This window comes from Hypanus sabinus, chromosome 11 (genome assembly GCF_030144855.1).
Source record: "Hypanus sabinus isolate sHypSab1 chromosome 11, sHypSab1.hap1, whole genome shotgun sequence".
Lineage (NCBI taxonomy): Eukaryota > Metazoa > Chordata > Chondrichthyes > Myliobatiformes > Dasyatidae > Hypanus > Hypanus sabinus.
In genome coordinates this window covers 20,810,766-20,834,315 of record NC_082716.1, presented here as the reverse complement: position 1 = coordinate 20,834,315, position 23,550 = coordinate 20,810,766, and the positions used below count along the sequence as shown (strand labels likewise).

At 40.3% G+C, this 23,550-nt stretch overlaps 1 protein-coding gene across 4 annotated transcripts in view; it reads left to right on the top strand.

The window, feature by feature from the left end:
• The first annotated feature begins 14,729 nt into the window (after positions 1 to 14,729).
• The window catches only part of LOC132401748 (ecotropic viral integration site 5 protein homolog), a 269,778-nt gene continuing 260,957 nt past the window's right edge, over positions 14,730 to 23,550 (top strand). For 3 of the 4 annotated variants that reach the window (XM_059983913.1, XM_059983912.1, XM_059983910.1), the window contains exons 1-2: positions 14,730 to 14,959; positions 22,187 to 22,357. In XM_059983913.1, coding sequence (XP_059839896.1) covers positions 22,331 to 22,357 — 27 coding nt within the window. In that variant the 5' untranslated portion in view covers positions 14,730 to 14,959; positions 22,187 to 22,330. The remainder of the gene's footprint in view (positions 14,960 to 22,186; positions 22,358 to 23,550) is intronic. The other variant, XM_059983911.1, reaches the window with a different exon arrangement.

The window sequence follows — 23,550 nt, the reverse complement described above, 5'->3', positions numbered from 1 at the left end:
ACTGAGTGCCTGGGCAGCCTTGCAGCACCTGGTCCATAGCTTTCTGCCAGTGTGCAGGTACAAATACTACTCCAAAAGTAAGCCTATTATAGCAGTTACGCCCTTTGTGAGTGTTTATGGTGAGAAACACTTTGGACTCTTCTTCCATTTCCATCCATAGGTAGACATCAGCCAAGTCCACTTTGCTGAAGTATTTTCCTCCAGAAGGTTTGCAAAGATATCTTCTACCTTGGGCAGACGTCATTGATTTACTTTCAGTACTATGTTGATGGTGACCTTCAAATCACCACAGATACTGACAGACCTATTCTTCTTGGCTACTGGGACCACTGGGCTGCCCATGGGCTTCACTTAACCTTGGAAAGAATTCCTTCAGCCTCCATCCATTCGAGCTCACCATCACAAATGGTATAAGGAACTGTGCAGGCATTGCAAAACTTGTGTGTGGAATTTTCATTCAACACTATTTTACCCTTGATATGTTTGAGTTTTCCAATGCCATTCTTCAATATTACCATGGCATCATCTAGTACCTTTCTTAATTCACTGTTAGTTGACTTTATTACTGGGAATGTGGCATGCAAATAATGGATGGATCTCTAATCAAGTTGTAATTGTCTCAGCCAATCATGAACCCACAGTCCTGTTTTACCACATACAAGCCCAATGTGGCTTGTTGGTTGTTGTATTTCACTGTAACAGATGTCATTCCCACAGGAGGTATCTTTTTTACAGTGTAAGTTCTTAGTTGGATATTTGCAGGCTTCAGTTCAGTTTCTTTGAAATGCCATTTAAACTCATTTTGTGGAATGACTGAAACAGCTGAGCCTGTGGCCAACTCCATTTTAATGAATATGCTGTTCATGTCTGGTGTAAGCCATGTTGCTACCTGTTGTCAGTTTTCACATTATAAATCTCAAGGCCACTAAGTCCAGCAACACTTATCATTATCAGATTTTTCATCAACAGCATGCAGACTAGTGCTCATTTTGTAACTGTAACTTGACTTTTTATTTTTCACTACCCTGTGCCTTCCAGGGTTCTTTATTTTTGTCTGCTGGACATGCTCTCTATATGTGTCTACTTTGTTGTATTTTAAATCTGCTTTGGTCTGGGGTATTTGAGTCCCTGCCTCAATGATACCACAATTTGTTCAGCTAGGTAGATTTCTGTTTGGATGTTGCAATTTTGTTCATGTTCACTTTTAATCCTGAGTGCAACTCAATTATGTCTCTCTCTCTGTTGATACAGCTATTCCAACTGTTCTCTTAAATGTAAATTGTGCATCAGTTAGGAGCTGTTTTTGAAAGCTTTCTTAAACATAGAAACATAGAAAACCTACAGCACAATACAGGCCCTTCGGCCCACAAACGTGCTGAACACGTCCCTATCTCACAAATTACTAGACTTACCTATAGCCCTCTATTTTACTAAGCTCCACCCACCTATCTGAAAGCCTCTTAAAAGTCCCTATTGCATCCACCTCCACCGCCGTTGCCGGCAGCCCATTCCACGCACTCACCACTCTCTGAGTAAAAAACTTACCCCTGCCATCTCCTCTGTACCTACTCCCCAGCACCTTAAACCTGTGTCCTCTTGTGGCAACCATTTAAGCCCTGGGAAAAATCCTCTGACTATCCACACGATCAATGCCACTCATTATCTTGTACACCTCTATCAGGTCACCTCTCATCCTCCATTGCTCCAAGGAGAAAAGGCCAAGTTCACTCAACCTGTTCTTATAAGGCATGCTCCCCAATCCAGGCAACATCCTTGTAAATCTCCTCTGCATCCTTTCTATGGCTTCCACATCCTTCCTGTAGTGAGGCAACCAGAACTGAGTGCAGTATTTCTTGTAAGATTCCATAAGCTAAACGATCTCTCAGCATCATTAAGCCCATCACTGAACGGACAATGCTCAGACGATCAAATCAAATCCGCTTCATACACTGAAATGGCCTCCCCTTCCTTTTGATTCCGCCTATGAAATCTAAATCGTTCTGCAAGCAACAATGGTTTTGGTTCTAAATGTTCCTGCATAACTTTCATGATACCAGCAAAGTAATTTCAGCTGGTTTGGTACGAGTAGTTTAAACTTCTAAGCAAACTGTGTGCTCTTCCACCTCAAAAAACTCAGCAAAGCTGGTACTCATTTTGCCTTGCTATTTCATTTGCTTCAAATTACTGGTCAATTCGCTCAATATACAATATACAGTTATCTCTTGTGCAACTGAATGCAACTGTCTTTCCAATGTAGCCAGCCATTTCTGCTTTATTATTTATGATTATCACCCAGTACCCCCTGTTTATGAACCCATGAATTCGTCTGTTTTCTGCCTTTTATTTTTAAACTTGACTGTTTTCTCCCTCTTTCTTCCAAAGAGGCACCTACCCAGTGTGCTGTTTTTTACTTGATCATTTTCCGTTGTGCTTCTTTAAAACATGAACATCTCACTTTGCTTCAACAGGTAGGGAGGTGTCTTTTGAGTTCATTTTAAAAATACCTTTTTGCAATTGTTATGTTTTGTAACTCCAAGTCTTACAACTGACTGAAAGCAAAAACACAGAGCTGGGAATGCATGTTTTAGTTTTGGTTTTACAGTACTTTAGTGAGGCACATAGGTATGACATAGTGGTATGATGACATATGCCATTCATGTATTTTTACATATAACCCGTAATGAATTATTTAAATGAACAAGAATGCTTAATCAATCAATATAGTTGAAATATTACTTGAATATTACTGAAATATTAAATACACCATGCGCAAAGCCATGCTAATCAGTTTTTGCCTTGCCAAATGCAAATTCTCAAATTCCCTTCCGATATTTTTCCCACCTCAGATTCCCAACTCACTGGCCTGTAGCTCCCTGGCTTATCCCTGCTGCCTTTCTCAAATAGTAACACAAAATTAGCTATCTAGGTAATGCTCCAGGTTTGTGCCTTGAAATTTTCTATTGTAACATACCGTAAACACTCCTGATTCAGGAGCAGCAGGTCCGAGGTACAAAATAATGCTCTTTCATATCATGCCATCACGCAGTCCCAGTTCATCACGGATTGACCACATATAAAACTCCCTCTACTGTGCATTATCAAGAACTACAAGTTAGTGCTATGCTCAGATCAGGTTGCGAGTAAATAGCTCTCTTCAGTGCGAAGTCATTATCGGCCAGATTCCTTCAGTATATCTGCTGTTTAAAACAACGAACAATTTGGCTGGGACAGATCAAAAAGGCTCCATGCTTAATCCGTATCCGTTTTGACTTGGCCTTTTAACTGTGCTTTTCTGATCAAAGAGATGGATGAGATATGGTGGAAGGGCACTGGTGGTAGGTAAGTTAATATTAACCCTCAGATCATACTCTTATCTGCTCTGGTACCCTTGAGCCTTCTAATACCAGTGAGAACCAGAGGGACTGGAATGAATGGTGGACATAGCAAACAATAATATGTTTTCATTGATGTTATCATTTTATCGTACTGATCTTGTCTTAGAGTGTCCGACACGAGAGATTCTGCAAACGCTGGAAATTTTGAGCAACGCAAACAAAATGTTTGGCGGAAGACAGTGGATCAAACAGTAAGTATGGAGGAGAATGAACAGTAAACCATTGATGTTTTGAGCTAAGACAATTCATCTGAACTAGATAGGAAGGGGACACTAGCCAGAATAAGAAGGTGTGAAGAGGAGAGGGACTACAAGGTGGCAGGAGATAGGTGAGACCAGGTAAGGGTGAAGGTGGATGGGTTGGGGGATGAAGTAGGAAGCTGGAGGTGATAGGTGGAAGAGGTGAAAGGCTGAAGAAGGAATCTAAAAGGAGATCTCCCCTGGGAATCTTCAGCCCTATCAGCAGGGTTCTGATGAAAGATTGTCTGAAACATTGACTCAGTTTCTCTCTCCAAATGCTGCCATACCTGAAAATATTCAGTATTTGTAGTATTTTTGTATTTAATTTGCATTTCAATCGCATCCAGTTTTTAGTTAAGATTTAATATGTTAGGTGTTTTCTAATTTTAATTATAATTTGTGCTTTATTATTTTAAATACAAATTGGGAACAGGAGTAGGCTACTTCATCCCTCAAGTCTGGTCTACCACTTAATAAAACTGTGGCTGGTTTGATTATAACTTTAACTCTGCATTGTCTGCCCAGTGTTTCCTTTCATCCTCGTGTTTATCTATCCACCTCTGCATAAAGATATTCAATGATTCTGTTTCCACAGACTTTGATGTCACAACCTTCAGAGAAACACAGGTCTCATGTATTTATTTTTAAGCAGTGACCCCTAGTTCCAGGTTCTCCTACAAGTGGAAATATCGTCATCTTCAACCCTTGTCCAGATCCCTCAGGACCTTATACTGGAAAGGAGGAATGGAGCCTTAGTTTTCATATCACCGTGTTCAGGAACAGTTATTACCCTTCAATCATCAAGCTCCTGAACTAGAGTGAGTAACTTCACTCACTGAGAATATGAACTGATTCCACAACCTATGGACTCACTTTTAAGGACACTACAAATCATGTCCTCGTTGCCTATCTATCTATCTATCTATCTATCTGTTTATTTATTTATTTATTTATTTATTTACAATTACGCAGTTTGTCTTCTTTAGCACATTGGTTAGTTGTCAGTCTTCATATGTAGATTTTTATTCATTCTATTGTATTTTTCAGTTCTACTGTAAATGTCTGCATGAAAATGAAATCTGGTTATATATGGTGACATATATGTACTTTGATAATAAATTTACTTAAAACATATTTTTTAATACTCAAGAATTGCCTCACCCATCCCACCTTTCCTCATACTCAATCCATCTATTCCAAGTAAACATTCCCTGAACTGTTCCTAGAACGTTGACATTGTTCGTTAACTAAGAAGACAAATACTTTTTTTGTCCCAAGTGTGAACACGACCAATGTCTTGGCCTGTCTTGGTTCAATCATATGCCGTGGATGTAAAAGCTCATTGTCTACTTCCTCAGAAGGTGACGTAAATTTGGAATGTTCTCCTTGACTTTCACCAATTTTATTGACACACCACAAAAAACATCCTCTCTGGATGTATCATGGCTTGTTAACGCAAATGCTCTGCACGTGACAGCATAAAATTATAGAGAGCTCTGGACACTGTTCAGCACAATGTGAAAACCAGCCTCTCCTTCACAAACTCTGTCAATATTTCTCCCTGCCTCGGTTAGGCAGCCAGCATAATCAATGACTCTATCCACCCCTCCGGTCAGGTAGAAGATTGGAAATGGAATTGATTTATCATTTTCACATGTACCACAAAAGAACGCGCCACCAGATTTAAAGTCAGCTTCTATTCCTCTATTATAAGACAGAGGTCTTCTTGTATATTAAGATGACTCTTGACCTCACATGCTACCTCGTCGTGTCCTCGCACCTATTGTCTGTCTGCACTGCACTTTGTAACTATAACACTTTGTTGTGCATTCTGTTTTCCCTCAATGCACTGTTGTAATGAAATGATCTGCATGGATGGCATGCAAAGCTAAGTTTTTCAGTACACCTTCATAGATGTGACAATAATAAACCAATTTACCAATCAAATATTTTACATAATACTCCAGTGCTTCACATACCTGAAGAAGCATTCAAACACACATATAGAAAAGCACAGCACAGAAACAGTCCATTTGGCCCATCTAGTCCATGCTGAAACAATTTAATCTGTTTACTGTTAAAGAAAGCTTCAGATATCAGTAATTAGAGATAAAAACAGATCATGCTGGAGGACTTCCTGCTTTTGGATTCAGTTCCCTTAGCAAAAAATTGCAACACTTGTTGACTTTCTTAATTACTCACAGTGCCTGCATTTAGTCTTTTGTGTGTCTCCATCCACATCTTAAAGCTCTGCAAACTCCCACAGTTTAGGTAATATGTTTTCATTTTTTATCCTGCCAAAATGTACAATTTCACTTTTTCCAACATTATACTTTGTTTGTCAGATTTTTCCCACTCACTTCAGAATCACTGTCTTATATGACGTGAATTGCGTTGTTTTGTGGCAGTAGTGCAGTGCAAAGACGTAAAGTTACAATAAATCACAAACTAAACAGTGCAACAAAAATAAATAATGAAGTGATGTTCATGGGTTCAAGGACTGCTTGGAAATCTGAAGGTAGAGAGAAAGAAGCTTAACATGTCTGCGTTCCTTTAGAGCTAACTCAGAACCGGAATCAGGTTTATTATCACTGACATATGTTGTGAAATTTGTTGTTTTGCGGCAGCAGTACAGTGCAAATTAGTGACGTTGTGTTCATGGACTGTTCAGAAATCTGACAGAGGGGAAGAAGCTGTTCCTAAAATATTGAGCATATGTCTTCTTGTTCCTGTATCTCCCCCCTGATGGTAGTAATGAGAAGAGGTCATGTCTTGATGGTGGGGGACTTTAATGATTGATGCCACCTTTTGAAGATCTCCTTAATGGTGAGGAGGCTAGTGCCCTAATGCTCAACTGGCTGTGTTCACAACCGTCTGCAGATTTTTCCAATCCTGTACATTGGGGCCTCCATACCAGATGGCACCACTTTTCTACCTACCTGTGTGTTATCAGCAACTGTGCATTCTATGTCTTCATTTATATGAACAGTAAAAAACTGAGTGCTCATCACCAATCTATATGTTAAATCATGCCAACAAAAGAAAGGTCCATTTGTGTCCACATTTCATCTTTTGTTAGCTAACAAATCTTTAATCCACATCTACATATTACCTCCAACACCATTTGATGCAGTACTTTTTCAAATGCCTTCTGAAACCTTAATTAAAGTCCATGCACCATTTATCCTTTATCCACAGCACAAATTACTTCAAGGAACTTTAATAAAGTGGTTAGTGATTATTACCAAGTCACTAAATCACATTGACTGTGAATGAATACCTTTATTTTTTTGAAGTTCTTTGATATAATGTTTTTAATAACTTCCTCAAACAATTTTACAATGACTGATGTTAAGTCAATTCAGCAGCAGTTTCCATTTTCTATCTCACTTTCATTTTGAATGAAACAATAAAATTTTTCATTTTCCAATCTAATGGAACCCTTCCTTGAAAGTGGGGAGTTTTGGAAAACCCAGATAAGCACAACATGCATCCCCTTGCTGCTCCATTGATGAACCCAGGGTGAAATCCCATCAGCAGGAAGTCCAGAAATTTGCTCAGTTTCTTCTACCCTGGCGATTATAATTTTCCTGGGTTTTTCCATCCCTTCTAATTCCTGATATGTGCAGCTATTTCTGGGATGTGAGTATAATGACCCCCTGATGCCATATTCATCTGTCATCTCCTTATTTGTTCTCCAGTCACTTTCTATGGCATCTGTGTTTGTTAGACATGTGGGTTATGACCAAAGGAAAATAGCCGGAGTCACTTAGCACTTTAGTGCAAGAGTGTCAAAAATCAAGCTTGAGAGAATTAGCAAAAATAATGAAAAGAAAACTGCCAATATTTACGAAAGACACTTACCAGAAAACACAATAATAACTGTGCTTATTTTTGTCCTACAGCCCCTTTCTCTCTCCCCCTACTGAGTGGATGAGCTTTTTTTTAGGCTTTTGGACATACCATCTTTAATTACCAACAAAATTAACTTAAGGCTAGACATGAATTAGAATATGATGAACTCCACAATGTAACGATCATTACTGGCGCACCTCAGGGGTGTGTTCTTAGCCCACTGCTCTTCTCTCTGTATACACATGACAGTGTGGTTAGGCAAAGCTTAAGTATCATCTATAGATTTGCTGACGGTACAACCATTTTTGGTAGAATCTCAGGTGGTGGGCGTACAGATGAGATATGCCAGCTAGTGGAGTGGTGCCGCAGCAACAACCTGGCACTCAACATCAGTAAGACCAAAGAGCTGACTGTGGACTTCAGGAAGGGTAAGACGAAGGAACTCATACCAATCCTCATTGAGGGATCAGAAGTGGAGAGAGTGAGCAGCTTCAAGTTCATGGGTGTCAAGATCTCTGAGGATCTAACCTAGTCCCAATATATCAATGTAATTATAAAGAAGGCAAGACAGCAGCTATACATTATTAGGCGTTTGAAGAGATTCAGTATGTCAACAAATACACTCATAAACTTCTATAACTGTACTGTGGAGACTATTCTGACAGGCTGTATCACTGTCTGGTATGGAGGGGCTACTGTACAGGACTGAAAGAAGCTGCAGAAGGTTGTAAATTTAGTCAACTCCATCTTGGGTACTAGCCTACAAAGTACCCAGGACACCTTTAGGGAGCGGTGTCTCAGAAAGGCAGCATCCATTATTAAGGATGTCCAGACCCAGGGCATGCCCTTTTCTCACTGCTGCCATCAGGTAGGAGGCACACACTCAGCGATTCAGGAACAGCTTCTTCCATTCTGCCATCCATTTCCTAAATGGACATTGAATCTTTTGACACTACCTCACTTTTTTCTAATATACAGTATTTCTGTTTTTGCATGTTTTTTAAATCTATTCAATACTGGATTCGTAATTGATTTACTTGTTTTATTATTATTATTTTTATTTTATTTATTATTATTTTCTCTCTGCTAGATTATATATTGCATTGAACTGCTGCTGTTAAGTTAACAAATTTTGCATCACATGCCGGTGACAATAAACCTGATTCTGATTCTCTATAATCATATTGCAAAATAAATAGATGAGTCTACATTAAATACAATATACAAACAAAATATGTACATCTCGCTGATTAAAGTGACAAGGGAAATTGAAGCATCGAGGTGAATGCGGCTGCCTGTGTTTTGATCGCTGGTGTGATCGCTCTGCTGTCGGAGTGGAAAAAATGCCTTTTGATCCCTAGTGGGATTACTCTTCTACAGAGAGGAGAAGGCCTGCCACTGAGTCCGGAGATTGTTACCCACGTTTTCTGCATTTTGAATATGGACTTGGACTATAGATACTTTTCTCAGACTTACTGTGTTTTATATTCTGTGTCTCACTTTTTTTGTGTGCAGGGGAGGGTATTTGGGGATCGATGTGCCTGTTCTGTTTTTGTTCATATTTTGTGTGGGGAGGAGCAATTTGAGGGTTGAGGGTTGATGATTGTGCTGCTGTTCTTTTCCTTCTTGGTTTCATGACTATCTGGAGAAGAAGAATTTCAGTGTTGTATACTTTGATAATAAATGAACCTTTGAACTTTATATATTACTATTATTAAAGAAATAGTGTGCTCTGCTGAGTACAGCAGGAAAGGCACCTTAAAGCCAACCCAAGTGCATCAACTTGGTTTAGAACCTGTTAGAACATACTGGGGAAAGACATTGAAGTGTGTACATTCAGCACACAACAACAAGGCAGAGTGTGTGTGAGTGAGTGAGTGAATGAGTGTGTGTGTGTGTGTGTGTGTGTGTAGTGCTTTTATCGAGTGCTCACTGTGTTCACCTTTTTAAAATCATTTTTACTATGATAAAATGATGCAGCTGTAGGAAACTGTCTATTTCTGAAGATATTGGAAAAAATAAACAAAATGCTCAAAGTTTTACATTAAAGGTCATGTTAAACAAAGCAGAAGTAAAGATGTAGACATGAGGAAATCTGCAGATGCTGGAAATTCAAACAACACACACAAAATGCTAGTGGAACACAGCAGGCCAGGCAGCATCTATAGGGAGAAGCGCTGTCGATGTTTTGGGCCGAGACCCTTTGTAAGGACGAAAGGTGTGAAGGGTCTTGGCCTGAAACGTCGACAGTGCTTCTCCCTATGGATGCTGCCTGGCCTGCTGTGTTCTACCAGCATTTAGTGTGTGTTGATTGTAAAGATGTAGAGCGGTTTTTGACGATGTACTCAATAGCAACTTTATCAGGTACAGGAATGGAACCCAGCATGTCTTCTGTTGCTGTAACCCATCCACTTCAGGGATCAATGTGTTGTGCATTCACAGATGCTCTTCTGCACACCACTGTTGTTACTTGAGTTACTGTCACCTTCTTGTTAGCTTGAACCAGTCTGGCCATTCTCCTCTAACCCCTCTCATTAACAAGGTGTTTTTGCCCAAGGATCTGCTGCTCACTGGATATTTTTCATTCTGCACCTTTCTCCATAAACTCCAGAGACTGTTGTGGATGAAAATTACAGCAGTTTCTGAGTTACTCAAGCTGCCCCATCTGGCACCAGCTGTCAAAGTTACTTTGATCACATTTCTTCATTCTGATGTTTGCTTTGAACAACAGCTGAACCTTTTGGCCATGTCTGCATGCTGTTAAGAATTGAGTTACTGCCATATGATTAGCTATTTGCATTAACTAGCAGGCATACCTAATAAAGTGGCCACCTGGCGCATTCAGTTTGTGCCCTCAGTGCACAGAAGAAAGGTTTCTCAAGTTGTACCATTGTGAATAGGGATTGAACAGGAGTTGAAGCAGAATCTTGATTACTCATATAAATGAGATTTTATTCCAAACCCCCATGGACAGTGCAGTGCTTGCTGCTGGATTCTTACAATATTACCAGATCCAAAGTTAAAAGTAAAATTTATTATCGAAGTATGTATATGTCACTATATAACATTTAAAGTAAGTTTTATCATCAAAGTACAAATATCACCATATACAACCCTGAGATTCATTTTCTTGCAGGCATTCACAGTAGAACTAGGAAATCATTGAAAAACTACACACAGAGATTGACAACCAATGTGCAAAAGAAGGCAATTTGTGCAAATATAATAAATAAACAAACAATCAATCACGCTGAAAACCTGAGTTGTTGAGTCCTTGAAAATGAGTCCATAGTTTATGGAATCTTTTCAGAGTTGAGGTGAGCACTGTTTCATATTCAAAGGTTTGAATGTTCTTTTTAGTATTAAAGTATGTATGCAGAATATAACTCTGAGATTCATTTTCTCCAGGTAGCCATAAAATACAGAAAAGCAATGCTAGTCATTGAGCTGCCCCAACCCACATGATAAAGGAAAAGAAACAAAACTCACAAATCCAACTCCCCCCCAACCTCTCCCTCACACAAAAATTAATACATCACCCATATGGAAATGGCAGCTAAAACATCAAATCCCTGACCCCGAAGCTCCTCAGCACACAAAAACAGAGCAACAGTAACATCAAACACCCAACCCCTTCTCTCACCCAAAAAAGTAAGATAGCCCACCCGCCAATCAGTAACAAGAAAGAAAATGCAGAAAAACTGAAGGAGACCAAGGTAACATAATATATAAATCTTATAGTACAATATGTTGTGAAAGTCTTTACACTGGTCTATTGAAGATTTTCTGCAGTGCATTTACCTGTTGTTGTTCAAGTTATTGGAAAGAGTGCAAAAAAAGATATGAAAATATATCTGCCTGGACTCAAGGGGTTGAAATATTGGGAGAGTTTGGATGAGCTTGGCCTTTACTCCTTGGAAATAGGAGGCTGAGGGGCCACCTCATAGAAGTACTGTATGTAAAATGAAGAAGGGGAGGAATAGGAAGAGCAGTCTTTTTTACAGGGTTCATGAATTGAAAACTAGAGGACTTGCTTTTGAGGTTATACAGTAGGTGAAAGTCTTAATAAGAACTTCATTACACAGTGGGTGGTAGATGTGTTGAACCAGCTCCCAGAGGAAGTGGTTGAGTGGGGAATGTTGGATACCTTTAAGAAGTCAATGGGCGGGTATATAGAGTCTCAGGGATATGGGCTAAGTGCTAGGAAATGAGATTAGATTGAATATATACAATTGAATCCTGGTGGTTTTGTGATCCAAAGGTTCTTCAGAAGAGTGAGGTGTAAGACTTGTTGGTTACAGACGTTTATTAAGTGCTATAAAAACAGCACAGTCCATCAAAGGTAAAGCTGTCCCCTCCATTGAGCACATTGACAAGAAGTGCTGCACAAGAAAGCAGCATCCATTGTTAAGCACCCCCACCATCCAGGCCATGTTCTATCTCACTACTACCATCAGGCAGGAGGATCAGGAGCCTTAGGTCCCACATCTCCAGGATCAGGAACAGTTCTTACTCTACAACCATCAGGTTCCTGAATCAGCATGAATAACTTCACTCACCTCAACTCTGAACTGATTGCATAACCTACGCACTCAATTTCTAGAAATCTCCAACTAATATTCTTGGGGTACTGATTGTGTATGATTAGCCGTGATCACAGTGAATGGTGGTGCTGGCTAGAAGGGCCAAATGGCCTACTCCTGCACCTCCTGTCTATTGTGTCTATTCTCAGTATTTTTAGAATTTACACTATTTGCTTTCATTTTTACATTGGCTGTTTTTCAGTCTTTATGCATAGTTTTTCATAAATTCTATTGTATTTATTTTATTTTCCTGTAAATGTTTGTAAGAAAATGAATCTCAAGGCAGTATATGGTGACATGTATGTACTTTGAAAATAAATTTACTTTGATTTTGAACTCCTGCAGTGCTATCCTGGGCATGGATGCTTGACCTCCAAGAAAACACTATCAACTTTCTTTAATCTCCTAATATTTCTTCCCTTGTGCTGCATCTTATCAAAGTTAGTATGGTAAGGGGTGGCAACTACTGCAAAAGTGAAGCAACACAGGATGGGGCAGTGCACTAGCCGATACATACACTGAGTAATAGTTCCAGCTTCCCAATGCTGTCTGTAAGGGCATTGTACATTCTCCTTGTAGCTGCATTCATTTCCTCCGGGTGCTCCGGTTTCCTCCCACAGTCCAAAGTGGAAGGTAGGTTAACTGGTTATTGTAAATTGTCCTGTAATTAGGCTAGGGTTAAATCAGGGTTTGCTGGATGGCATAGTTTGAAGGGCCAGAAGAGCCTACTTTGCACAGTATCTCAATAAATAAATGAATAAATACAAAATTCTTACACAAAAGCCATTCAGAATCCTTCCTGTAACAAGGTGAAAGTGAACACAATACTCCGTGGGGCCTCATCAACGTCTTGTACAACTCCATCATAAACTATCAACTTCCCTAATGCCTGGCACGACAAAAAAAGCCTTCTTCACAGATAGGTAGATATTTTATTGATCCCAAAGGAAATTACGGTGTCACAGTAGCATTACAAGTGCACAGATATAAATACTAGAAGTAGAAAGAACAAAAAAAAGTTACCACAAACAGTTTAACAGGAGTGGGTCACCACTTCCCCGGCTATAGGTTGACTCATGGCTGAAGGTTAGAATGACCCCATATTGAGCTTTTTGGAGCAGCACAGTTGTCTTAGTCTATTACTAAAAGTGCTCCCCTATTCAGCCAAGGTGGCATGCAGAGGGTGAGAAACATTGTCCAGAATTACCAAGATTTTCCATAGGGTCCTTTGTTCTACCACAGCCTCAGTGTGTCCAGTTTGACTCCTATAACAGAGCCAGACTTTCTAATCAGTTTATTGAGCCTGTTGGCATCACCCATGTTGATGCCATTGCCCCAGTACACCACCACATAGAAGATTGTGACAACAGGCCGGTAGGACATGTGAAGGAGAGGTCTGCATACTCCAAAGGACCTCAGTCAACTCAAGAAGTAGAGGCAACTCTGGTCCTTCTTGTACACAGTCTCTGTGTCGGTGCTCCACTCAAGTCTGTCATTCAGGTGCCCCCCCCCCCAGGTACTTGTAGGTCCTCATCACAGCCACATCCTCACCATCAAATGTAACAGGGAGCAGTGCAGGCTTGATCTTCCTAAAGTCCATCACCATCTCATTTGTCTTAATGACGTTCCAGTTAGCACCATTTGACAAAGGTGACCAGGGCCTTGTATTCATCCTTCAGTTCTCCCCAACTATTGCTGAGTTGTCAGAGAATTTCTGCAGATGACATGACTATATGTTGAATATAAAGTTTGAGGTGTACAGGGCAAACAGGAAGGGGAACTGGTTGAAATGTGCAAAATTCTTGTGGGATGTCACAGAGTAAATGCAGCAATGGTGTTTCATTGAGCTGGGCCGTTTGAAATGAAGGCCCAAAGTCTCAAAATATGGGGTTGATCATTCAACATAGAGGTGAAAAGTTCTTCACCAAGTGGACTGTGAGTCTTTGAGCTGTAGGATTTCAGTGCCTGAGATCAATAGACACTTTGTAACTAGGGAAAAGTAAGGGGTTAATTCAGGTAAATGGAACCGAGGTTAAAAAAAAATTCATGATCTTTTTGATGGCAGAGTTGGGATAAGATGTCAAATAGCAAGTTTCTATGTCACATTTGATCCATTGCCTGCAGCGTGTTCCGTTCCTCCTTCCTGCATTGCCCCAAATCAAAACAGAGTTGATTCAGCCATTTGTTGTAACGTCTGGACAGTTTTGTTTGGCTCCTTGTTGCATTGTCCACGATGTTGTTCGGCCTCTAACTGCGTTGCCGAGACTCAGGTCCTCGGTGTATTCTTGTCTTGCTGCACTGCCCGGGCAGAAGACTGCAATATATTCTGCATCTGACGTCTGTTTTGCCCCTTAACTGTGCTGCGCCTTTTCCGGATTGCAGTCTGTCCTGCACCTGATGCTCTGCCTTAAAACTGACGATTTGTTTTCTGTCCACACTCGGGATTGCATTACGTTCCGCACTCGCTCACTAACTCGGGACTGACGTCTGTTTTGTCCCCTGCTGTACTGCACCTGCTCAGGACTGCGGTGTTTACTGCCACTTGCTGCGCCAGCAAGCCGCCCTCCGCAGCGCACTGCTCACCTCCCCGCCGGCCCGGGGATCGCGGCACCTCCGGGCGCGGGAGGGCGTGTCCAGTGACGTCACTGGCGCGAGCCCCGCCCCGCCCCGCCCCGCCGACCCCGCCGGCCGCCGAGTTTGGCAACGGGCGGGGGAAGGAAGGAGGGACAGGGGGTTATCCCGGGCGGCTGAACGAGCCGAGGTACGCGGGGAGCGCGGTCCGGCCTCTGGGCACACTTGAACCGTGGGCCGTTCACCTCGCCGGCGCCCATGGGAAGTTAATCTTTGAAAGGACGGCGAGAGAGGTGGCGGGTGTAATCCTTCCAAGGTAAGGGCCGGCCGTTTAACCATTAACCAGCGGGGGGCGGGCGGTTGGGGGCCCCGTGGGCCGGCCGGCCTGCCTGCCTGCCAGCGTCCGCTCTCGAATCGCGGCCCTTCTCTCCCCAACTCTAGTGTGGGAGCTGTCTCCTGGCGCTCAGGCAGTCCGGGCTGCTGGCCAGCGGGCTTTCCAAAACTCGGACAGCCAAAGGAGTCAGTCGACCGCAGGCCCGAGACTGGCTCTAACTCTGCCCCCGGAGCTCCGGAGGACGGCCGCTGTCTTTCCCGGGGGACTTGTGGGTGGCCGGGGCGATACTGGGTGATTTGTTTGTATTACCCTGTTGAAGAGCCCCTGCTGTGCCCTGCGTGGTACAGACAGGCCTGATTTCTAAACAGCTTCTGTGCCAGCTTGCTCGCAAGCTGAGCCTCTAAATGTGAAGATTCGTCATTGATCGTTTTCTTCAGATTTTTTTTGCCGTGTGCAATCCAGAGAACGATTTAAACGAGTATATGTGTGTTACTCATTTAAAACGATCGTTTAGTAAACTTCCTTTGCCCTTAAATATTTCAGTATATTGGTTTGTAGTTGTTACGTTGAAACGAAATTCAGCGTTTTGTTGCCAGTTTGATATTGTGTTAAATACCACATCAGTATAGCAACTTTAGTGAAATTTTGTGGTGTGTGCAGTTTTATACTCGTCTTGGTTTTGTGGTTTGTTTTAGTGTTGTAGCTGGTACTTCTGCATATGTCGGACTTATTTTTAAGCAGGTGTAGATTGATGTATTCAGTGTAATAAACTGGTGCAGAATCAGGGAGTGAATGTAATGCCATTTCATCTCTCACTACTAAACGTTAGTCTAATTTGGAATTGGTGGTGATGTTATTTCCTCCTGCCATCCTGTTCACCCCTTCGCCTATCACTTGTTTGAACGTTTTTTGCAGTAACCACAATTCCTAAACTGATATTTTTAAACCATGCACTTTGTGCTGTCTGTAATTTAGTACAGTAATTCTTTTACAATGTACCCAGTTGGATGATGAGTTTTTGCAAACACTACTGTACAAGTAACTTTCAGCCCACTCCTGTGCTGTCAGTTCCTTCAAACCTTGGGTAGCTTCCCTTACCTGTGTGTAGGACACTGAGGTCAATTATAGAACTCACATTATGATTTGAGGTGCCCGACTTTCCTGAAATGAAAAGCAGTCAGTGTATGCAGAAAAATGTTGGGGAACTCACTGACTTGACAATTAGTGAAATATAAATCAGAATCAGGTCTAATATCACTGGCATATGTTGTGATATTTGTTATGTGTCAGCAGTAGTTTGGAACGTATTAGGAGAAAGCATAAATTACATTAAGTGTGTGTACATTAAATAGTTAAATTAAATAAGTAGTGCAAAGATGGAAGTAAAAAATAATTTTGTAGTGTTTTCATGGTTTCAATGTCCGTTCAGAAATCAGATGGCGGGGGGATGGGGAAGAAGCTCTTTCTGAATCGTTCACGCTTCTGTTCCTCCTTCCTGATGGAAGGAGAACAAGGCAAGACATGGGCAATGGGGGTCCTTAATGATATATGCCGCCTTTTTGAGGCACTGCTCCTTTAAGATGTCCTGGATACTATGGAGGCTAGTGCCCACGATAGTGTTGACTACACTCTCAGCAGCCTATCTTGATCCTGTGCAGTAGTCCTTCACCACCCCCCCATACCACATGGTGATGTGACCAGTTAGAATGCTCTTGCAGTAGCCCTCCACCTTCAACCCCCTTACCAGATGATGTTGCAACCAGTTAGAATGCTCTCCACAGTATATCTATAGAAGCTTCTGACATACCAGTTGACATACCAAATTCCCTCCAACTCCTAATGAAATATAGCCGCTGTCGGCTGTGTTGTGGCTGCGTTGCTGTGCGGGGCCCAGGTTAAATCCTCTGAGATATTGACACCCAGGAACATGAAGTTGCACACTCTTCCACTTCTGATCCCTCTGAAGACTGGTGTGTGTGTTTCCTCATCTTACCCTTTCTGAAAATCATGATCAGTTCTTTAGTCTTACTGACATTGAGTGCAAGATTGTTGCTGTGACACCACTTAACCTGCTAATGTATCTTGGTTCTGTACACCCTCTTGTTACCATCTGAAAACTACCAGCAATGGTTGTATCATCAACAAGTTATAGGTGACATTTATGCTGTGCCTAGCAACACAGTCATGGATATAGAGAGACTGGAACAGTGGGTTAAGCACACATCCTTGAGGTGTGCCTTCTCTGAGGTGAAGGAGCTATTCCTGAATTGTTGAGTGTGTGCTTTCAGGCTCCTGTACTCTGATAGCAACGAGAAGAGAATAAAGTAATCTGACTAAAATTTTTGGATTTAATGATTTAGAAAAATCAATTTGCTCTTTTCCCATTAAGAAAATAAGAGTTTCATGTCAATCACACAATTGTTAATTTTATGGTGACAAATATGTTGATTGAACATAATAATTTGGAACAACTGGCTTTTTGGAGACTCGAGTCGATGACTTTGAAAAGCTGAGGTATTGAGTCTGACACTTGAATACTTGAGCCTTGGTAACTGACTGAGAGTTGCCTGATATTATTCTGTGTGTTTTGAGGTGGGCAGCCAATGAACATTGTAGTTGATCTTTTTTTTGGAATGTAAACTGGAAAGGGCTGCTATTATTTGTCTTGCATAGAAAATCAAATATTTTCCTATTTAAAAAGAATATGAGTTAAAGTTGTTACATACAATTAAAGCATGTATATTTACTTTCCATTTTAATTTTCAATGTATAAACATGGATTTTCAGTGAAATTGGCAGTAATACTATTACCTTTCCCATTTTCTTCCTTGTTTTATAATTACAGTTAGTATTCTTGATGTGGCCAGGGAATAGAGAAATTTGCGCTTTATATGCAAATGATCCCTTTGACAAGTGGGTTTGTTCAGTGACTCATTAAACCAGCTGTGAAGTCCCAAAGTGTAAGTAAAGAGGAGTACTGTAACTTGTAATCTTGATTAAAGTTTATTCTCATTACATCTGGATTCACTTATAATGATTAATCTAGTTAATAACACAAATGATTGCATTCTTGAACAACACATACCAAATGCTGGAGGAACTCAGTAGGTCAGGCAACATCTATGGAAAGGGATAACATCTATGGATCAGACTGAGGCTCTTCATCAGAACTCTGCTCAAAACGTCGACTGTTTATTCCTTTCCATAGATGTTGTCTGACCTGCTGAGTTCCTCAGCATTTTGTGTGTGTTACTGTGGATTTGTCGCAGCTGCAGAATCTCTTGTGTTTTTATTCTTGAAGCTGTTGTTCAGTGTTAATAGACATTTTGAGCAGCAGATTAATCACCTTCAGTTTAGTTACAATGATTATATCATGCAGATCAGCTTAAGTTATAGTTCCCTGTTTAAATTAAAAGACGAGAGATTATATTTGCCACATGTACCTCGAAACGTACAGTGAAATGTTTTGTTTATGTCAAGTCAAATCAGTGAGGTTGGACAGCCCGCAAGTGTCACCAACGTGGTATGCCCACAGCTCACTAACCTTAACTTGTATGTCTTTGGAATGTAGGAGGAAACTGGAGCAGCCAGAAGTCATTGGGAGAATATACATCTTACAGAAAGCAGTGAGATTTGAGCACCACTCGGTGCTCGCTGGTGCTCTAATGCTATTATGTTTACCTGGAAATGCACAAGTATATTTCAAGTCAATGATTTTTTCCATCAGTGGAAATAAATTGGAGAAAAGCAAGTTTTAAGATGCAGAATAAAAGCAAAAGGGCTGGAGACTGTTATACAATAGAGATTAACTACCCAAAGGGATAAAAGCAGATGGCAATGAGACACAAGAAAAAGGTCTTGAGTCGGTGCTGTAATGGGAACATATGACACAGCAGAATTATGCCATTTGGTCCATCGATTCAGCTCCGCCATTCCATCATGACTGATTTATTTTTTCTCTTAACCCCATTCTCTTGCCTTCCCCATCACCTTTGATGCCCTTACCAATCAAGAACCTATAACTTCCACATTAAATATGCCCAATGAATTCCACATATTCACTACCTGACAGCAGAATTACCTGATATTATCAAAGTCAGCTTTACATTTCACAGTGCTGAAAGATACTAAATCAAAAGATGAGGTGTTATTCCTCCACCTTGAACTGTGCAGGCTGAGGATGGAGATGTGAGAGGGATAGGGAAATTAAGTGACAAATGCCTTCAGAATGAATGGAGGTATTTTGGGAAGCAGGGTTCCAATCTCTGTTTAGCATTTTTAATATAAAAGGATAGCTAGTTAAAATCGGGGAATATCAGTTGCTAAGTTAAAGCAGTATTTCTAAATTGCTGTGTGAGCTAAGAGGAATGTTTAGTGTTGAAGTGTGGTAAGGTTGGAGGTAAAACGAGATGGTGCATCTTCACAGTTATATGAATAGGTGTCAATGGGAACATGTGATGTTGGTGGAGAAGTGAACTGGTACTTCAATTAGACTACTGAAAAGTGAGAGGAGGAAGAATAGAAGATATGTTGGTGACATCACCTTGTAGATACAGAACTGTGCAAATGTCTTAGGAACATATAAAAAATTCGTAAAGCCAAGATGCTTTCACAATAATAAAATAAAAAATTTCTAAATAACAAAAACTTACTACAAAGAGCAGTAAACAGTAAGAACAAAACTAAACCAAATCACTATTTAGTGACTACCCTTTGCTTTTAAAACTGTATCAGTTCTCTTAGGTACACTGTCAAGCAGTTTTGTAAGAAAATTGGCTGGTAGGTTGTTCCAAGTATTTTGGAGAACTTGCCATAGTTCTTCTGAAGACTTTGGCTGTCTTGCTTGCTCCTGTCTCTCCAGGTAGTCCCAGTCAGCCTTGATGATGTTGAGATCGGGACTCTGGTGTCCGTACTGTCTGTTGCAGATCTCCTTGCTCCTCTTCTCACTGAAGAGAGTACTTTATGGCCTTGGCTGTGTGTTTGGGGTCATTGTCCAGCTGCAGAATGAAGTGGGGACCAATCAGATACCTTCCTGATGGTGTTAAGTGATGGATGAGAATCTGTACTTCTCAGCTTTAAGGATTCCATTAATTCTGACCAGATCACCAACTCCATTTGCAGAAATGCAGCCCCAAACCTACAGGGAACCTCTGCTGTGCTTCCCTGTTGGCTGGAGACACTCATCCTTGTAGTGCTATCCAGTTCTTCTACGGACAAACTGCCTCCTGTTTGAGCAAAACATTTCAAATTTTGACTCATCAGTCAATTGCACTTGCTGTCATTGTTCATCACCTTAGTCCTCGTGTTTTTGTGCTTTGGTGAGTCTTTTGGCTTTGTTTCCACTTCGGTGAAATGGATTTTTAGAAGCAACTCTTCCATGAAGACAAAACTTCTGACAAAACTTCTGACAAAACTTCTCTGGACTATAGAGGGGTGTACTTGTGTTTCAGTGGTTTCTGGAGTTCGGAGCTGATAGCAGTGCTGGGATACTGTCAGTATGATGGATCTCTCAATTGCTGCACTCAGTTTCTGTGGCGGACTACTGCAATTCTGGTCCTCAATCTTGCTGTTTCTTTGTGCTTCTTCAGAAAAACTTGGACAGCTTGGTCTTGAAACTCCTGTCTGCTGTGAAATTTTTGCTTGGGAGAGACCTTGCAAAGCAGGATGACCACCTTGTGTCTTGAGGCTATGCTGTAAGAATTGATGATTTGAAGGTTAAACTGTTACATCTGTCACTTCTTCACTTTTCAGTTTGGGGTTGTCCTTAGCCCAGTTTAACTCTACTTGTACTTTTCTCTACTTGTTTCTGTTTTAGTTAATCAGTTTAGTTCATTCAACTCGATACGTCACTTGTTTTTGATCTTTGTTTAATCATGCACTGAGCTAAAATATATACCTACAAAGTAATCGAGTTTTTATTTGAAATGTCATCTATTACTTAATGTTACTTCCTTTAATGAAATAATAAAAATATTCTATTTTTTGAGGGGGGAAATGAATGTTTGGAAATATAAAATTTGCTCTTTTCTACTGACACTATTATAGAAGGCAAAAAATAAACATCTTTAACAAAATTTATTTAAAAAATCTAGGGTGCCTGAGACTTGCAGAGTACTGTAATTGAAGAAGATCTGTTTAAGGTGAAATAAAGTGAAGGTAAAAGGTAACAAGTGATACTGGACAGAGGAAGAGGGTAAATGGACTTGGTCTCTGCTCTGTAGAGTCTGCAAGAATCTCATTTAAACTTCAAATGATATGGTATTGATTGGACTGTTGCAGAGCAGATTTCCCCTCCTTGTTGATGGTCTAGAATCAGGATCCATAGTTTCAAGCTAAGCAGTTGATTGATCTGGAAAATAAGCCACTGAGGATAGTAAATTTTTTTTGAAATGTCTGTCAAACAGGTATGAAAGTTCAGCTGTTGTCTGTCCTACATCCAAGAATTTTATTTTTATTTAGAGTGAAATTAAGTATATGAAGTTAGTGGAGTTCAAGGAGGAAGATCAGACGTGATCTTACTGAACAGTGGAGAAGCATGGATTGGCTACTTTTATTTCATTCTTAAGTTCCAATTATAGAAGAAGTATGGTAACTAGAATTTACGGCCTGTTAACTGTAGTTGAGACCTAGATGTTATGTTTCACTTTGTGATGAATGACATTCTTGATACTGGGCACAGACCAAGGGATCCTTAGGAGAACTTGTTCAATGTGTCTCTTCTGATTAGTTCCAGTGCAGAAGGTAACCTGTATTTAATGTTCAAAGGATATTCCCATTGGAATTGCAAATAGTGCATGTGCTGCAAATCTTAAATTAAAGACAGAAAAATCAGATATTAATACAAATGAGTTTTGACAAAAGGTTAAAAGCCTGAAACTGCTTGCTGCAGATATGCTGAGTATTTTCAACACTTTCTTATAAAAGAGAAATAAAATAGATGCTGAAAAGGTGAGGAAAAACAAGAATAACTGACCAAGTTTATCCCATACAGTATTCATAGGGAAGGGAAGCAGTTAACATTTTCCCTTGAGGAACTTCCTGTAGAACTAATTTAACTAAGCTTAGTTTTCTCTACTGAGCTTCTAACTAATCAATAGTCTGCAGAAATATATTAATTGATTATGCTGTGATTTAAAACATTTTTTTGCACTGCATAATTTCTTTTCGGGCTATCTTGGTCACCACATTGTAACATTTGATTCTTTTTAGGCAACCTGCTGGTGAAAACTACTCAAACAGTATTCTTTCCACTGAATAATTTAAAACCTCACTTAATGCCACCTGAAATTTGGGAAATTTCACAGCCGATCCTCCTCTTGGAATTAAACTACCAGAGGGACTAGAAAGAGTATCATGGGGGAACAGGACCAGGGCCAGATTGTGAGTAATGGCAAATTTAGCCTTTTCAGAAAGTTATTTTGTGAGACTTACCACAGTGTCAATTTTTGCTGCATTTATTTAGTGCATTTTATTCTTGCATGGTATGTAATTTTTATGTGAATATTTCTGTCATACCTTACTGAACTAGTTTCCTAGATTTTATGGGCTGCTTCTTAACTGTCACCAGATACTTCAACATTTGAGAATATTTTCTTAGATATCTTACTCATTTATTTTTCCATCATGTCAGGACTGTTCCTACATTTGTAACTATTATCTGTGATTTGGCTCATTCTTTAGATTGCCTTAGTCATAATAGTTCCTTCTCTTGAATTTAGTTAATTAGGAAATCCAGATGCAGCCACCATTTTTGGTATTTGTTTTTCCTAGTGGGAACCAAGCAGTTTAGTTCAAATAAGAAATTTTTTAATGGAAGAAGGATACTACCGTGGCTGACAAGTCACAGCCAAAATAAAAGCAAAAGAGAGGATATACAAGGAAGTTAAAGCTATTGGGAAGATAGGGGATTGGGAAGCTTTAAAAAAAACTTGCAGAAGGAAACTAAGAATGTAAAAATGTCATTAGGAAAGGAAAGATGAATTATGAAAGGAAGCTGGTGACTAATATCAAAGAAGACACTACAAGCTTTTTAAGTATATAAAGGATAAAAGAGTTGAGGGTAGATATAGGACTAATAGAAAATGACACTGGAGATATAATGAGAGATGCAGAGATTGCAGAGGAACTGAATGCATATTTTGCATCAGTCTTCATAGTGGAAGACATCTACAGTATACTGGAAGTTGAAGGGTGTCAGCGAAGTGAAGTATGTGCAGTGAAAATTATGACTAAGAAGGTGTTCGGGAAGCTTAATGGTCTGAGGGTGGATAAATCTTCTGGACCTGATGGAATGCACCCTGTGGTTCTGAAGGAAGTAGCTGAAGAGATTGCGGAGGCATAAACAATGATCCTTCAAGAATCGATGGATTCTGGCATTGTACCAGATGACTGGAAAATTGCAAGGGCTACTTCGTTATTTAAGAAGGGTGGGAGGCAGCAGAAAGGAAACTATAGACCTGTTAGCCTGATATCAGTGGTTGGGAAGTTGTTGAAATCGACTGTTAGGGATGAGATTACAGAGTACCTGGAGGCACATGACAAGATAGGCCAAAGCCAACATGGTTTCCTGAAAG